The sequence below is a fragment of the Coturnix japonica genome, chromosome 5, assembly GCF_054131305.1.
Source record: "Coturnix japonica strain WE chromosome 5, WE-NBRP24, whole genome shotgun sequence".
NCBI lineage: Eukaryota > Metazoa > Chordata > Aves > Galliformes > Phasianidae > Coturnix > Coturnix japonica.
In genome coordinates this window covers 4,310,418-4,313,822 of record NC_140667.1, presented here as the reverse complement: position 1 = coordinate 4,313,822, position 3,405 = coordinate 4,310,418, and the positions used below count along the sequence as shown (strand labels likewise).

Here is a 3,405-nt window from a genome sequence, read left to right as displayed (position 1 = left end):
AGGCTTATAAAATATAACAGCACTTTTGCCCAGTAAGAAGAGCATTATATTGCATCCTCTGAGATGACAGCATTAGAGCTTGAATCCTCCTTTTGGTTCCAAACAAGCTGTTTGTGCTAATAATGGCCCCACACAGATATGCCTGGTCTGGACTATCAGCAGCACCTGGTGCTGGTGGGAACGAGGCTGCAGAGAAAGAAGCTTCCAGAAGACTTGGGAGAGGAGCATGAGGGAGGTGCATCTTGGCTGCTGGTGCAGCAGGTAGGCTGTGATCTGTTGGTTTTAACACCTTGTGCATGTTGGAAAGTGGGTTGTGCGTTTGCAGTGAGCAAGGGGAAACGGTTACAGCATGGTGGTTGCTGGGAGGTGTTTGTGATGGAAACATCTAGAAGCTTTCTGTGCGTGAGGATAGGATTGCTTTGCCATTCCCTCTGCAGTGCCATCCTGGTGCTTTAGGTCGTCCATCTGCTTTCTAAGCAGGTAATGGGATGGGGAGCTGTTAGTTTTCAGTGTGTGGTGAGGACTGAGCAGGAGCTCTATAGAGCACAAACCCCAATGGTAGATGTATATATATGTAATATATATAATAGGTAGTGTATGTTTGGTGGCCCTGCTAGGCAGGAGGGTTGGAAATACATGATTCTTGAGGTCCCTTCCAACCTGGGTCATTCTGTGGTAGAGCTATGGCTGCCCTTTGTGCATAAGGTCACCTGGAGATGGGGAATACACCATAGTGGGATGTGTTGTGCTTGTGAAGGGTTGTTTCAGCAAGTTAACACTTCAGAATCAAAGGCGTTGAGGTATTTTATTATTATGGTATTTAAGTTTTCATTCCCTCCCGCCCTTTGTTTGAAGGATTTGGCGTTTAACGGTTCCCCTTTAACGCAGAATCAATCTGCATGGATTGATGTCCAGCTCAGTCAATAGGATTACAAGTCTCTTCCCCTGGTGGCTCGGACTGGTTCTCGTTCCAAGCGTGAGGCGGGGCTTGCTCTCAAACCGGCGGCGCCATGGAGGGCGTGTTGGAGCAGGTGGCGGAGCTGCCGGCCTTGCTCGCCGTGTCCCGCTCCAACCTGGTGCGGGACTGGGACCCCCCGACCCTGGACAGGGCTCTGGAGTGGACTCGCTACTTCCAGCACCTCCACGACCGCTTCCGAGGCCGGCCCCGGCTCCGGGACGCCTTGGGGCGGCGGTTGCGGCGGGGTCAGACGGGCAGCCCGCTCTCCTTCCGCCACCTGGGCGGCTGCTCGGAGCTGCTGGGCCTGGCACTGCTGGAGAATCGCTCTTTGCCGCCCGCCGCCTGCAGCCGCCTCCTCCAGCGCCTTCTGCGGGGGGAGGCTGACCCCGAGCCGGTCCGCCTGGCGCTGTGTGCCCGTAGGAAGGCCGCCTCCTGCCTTCTGGAGGGCTTATCGCCGTCCTCGTGTCCGCGAGTGCGCACGGAAGCGGAGCTGCTGTTGTGCCGGCTGAGGGAGGACGGGCTGGAGGCTGGGGAGGCCCTCAGCTGGCTTGGCCCTGTCCTGGAGCAGCTCCCCCAGCCCCGGGCTTTTGCTGTGGTGACGGAGGCCCTGTTACGGCAGGGGGGTGGGGCAGAAGCTGGAAGCGTTGCCGACCCCCTGCTTTCTTGGCTCATGGACGATATTCACCGGTTTTCTGCCTGTTGTCTGCTCCTCCCAGGTGCTCTTCTGGCCACGCTGGCCGAACGCTATGCCCAATTATGCAGGCGTTATTTGGATCTGTTAGCTGAGTGGGGAAGTCACTTTCTGTATGACCCGCTGCAAGGGCGGTGGGTTAAAAGTAGTCCTGAGGAAGCTAAATTAAGTTGGGAGGAGCTGAGGGAGCGTTTTGGTTGCCTCTGTCAGGGATCTGTGCAACTCAGGGAGCAAACCCAAGCTGCTTTGAAGCTCCTGAAGGCCCGAGATGGAGACTTTGAAGTCTGTGGCCTAAGTGTGTGGACTGACTTGCTGCTGGAAGTGGAGAAGGACTTGAGGAAGAAGCAGAGCCCAAAAGTGTGAACACCAAAGCAACACAAAAATCTTATGAAATCCAGCAAATCTGACTTTTGCTTTGTTTATTTGATAGACAAGACAACTGTACCTTGCTTTGGGTTGAAAACTAAGCACTGCTAGGGCTACTGATCTCAATGTTTCTGATTACACTTGAACTCTTGGGAAGGCCTGTTACTTCCTTGCATCTGTACTGTTGATTCTCTTGGTGACTGGCAAGAAAAGTCTTCCTTTACAATGCCTATTGCTCAGCTAATAAAATGAAGAGTGTGGTGTTTTTCTCTAATATATCGTACTTAAAAATAAGCTTTCTTACTGGCGATGAATTAGAGCTGAGATATGTTATGGTCCCGGTAGTTCTGTTGTTTTTGTTGTTCAAAGGGAATGGTGGAGATTCAAACCTGGAAATCCCAAAGGCAGGGTTCATTTAGTAGCCATTACCTTCATTGTACAGTCAGTTATGTTGGCTTGTTCTGATCTTGTCTGCAAATTAGCCTCTGGGCCTCAAGTAAAGGCAAGCAAGAGAAAAACTTGCAAGCTTTATTAGTTACTGTATTATATACTAATATGCCAATATTAAACATGTTAAATTTAAATGTTTATTAAAACAGCATTAAAATGAAGGATACTCTGTTTCTTCTTTTTCTTGACTTGTTACATTAAATGCTTTTATTTTCATTTTGTGAAACAGAAGTGAGTGGTGTAACAAACCTTTTAAATGGAGTCCAAGTATTTTGTGGAGTCCATTTCTGTGGACAAAACTCAAATGGGTAAGGAAAGTACTGGGCCACCATGACTTAAAACAAGAAGTGTACTGCAGAATTAATGAGATCTTGTCTACTTAGCTCTGTAAGGTTGAATTAGCAATGTAAGCAGTGTACTAAGATGCAATACACAGTGAAGGTGGGAAATGTAAATAGGATAATAAGTTCATTTTTAACCTTGTGTAGAGGATCTATCAAAGAGTGTAGCATGTATTCAGATAAGTTTGAGATGAGTGGGGAAAGAACTCTTCTTGTGTTGCTGAAATGCCTGTAGGGGAAGGGTTAGAAGGTGATTTGATTCTGATTGTAAGCTTAACTATATGTATTTGTGAACTGATTGACACTAAGTAACATTGTGCTACATTGTAAGAATGTACAACTGTGGCAAAATTCAAGGAGGAGTGGCCTTGTGACTTTGGAAAATGAACTAAGAATACAAGGAGATCAGTGTTTACTTGGAAGGGGAAGTAGTGCCTGTTCTAAACTATATGGACATAAAGGCATGGGGTGTAAGTTGTTCTTAGACCTCAGTCTATAAAGCAAAATTGTTACTCAAGGGTAACGTTGTTAGAAGGGTACATTGCTCTCGTATCAAAAGTATAACTTTTCTTTGGATTCCTTGCTACAACGTGTCAGAG

At 48.0% G+C, this 3,405-nt stretch overlaps 1 protein-coding gene across 1 annotated transcript; it reads left to right on the top strand.

Annotated features, from left to right (window-relative positions):
• The first annotated feature begins 792 nt into the window (after positions 1 to 792).
• Positions 793 to 2,626, top strand: FANCF (FA complementation group F). The gene has a single exon (XM_015863435.2). The coding sequence runs from the start codon at positions 1,011 to 1,013 to the stop codon at positions 2,010 to 2,012; it is 1,002 nt and encodes a 333-aa protein (XP_015718921.2). The 5' UTR covers positions 793 to 1,010; the 3' UTR covers positions 2,013 to 2,626.
• Positions 2,627 to 3,405: the final 779 nt, after the last annotated feature.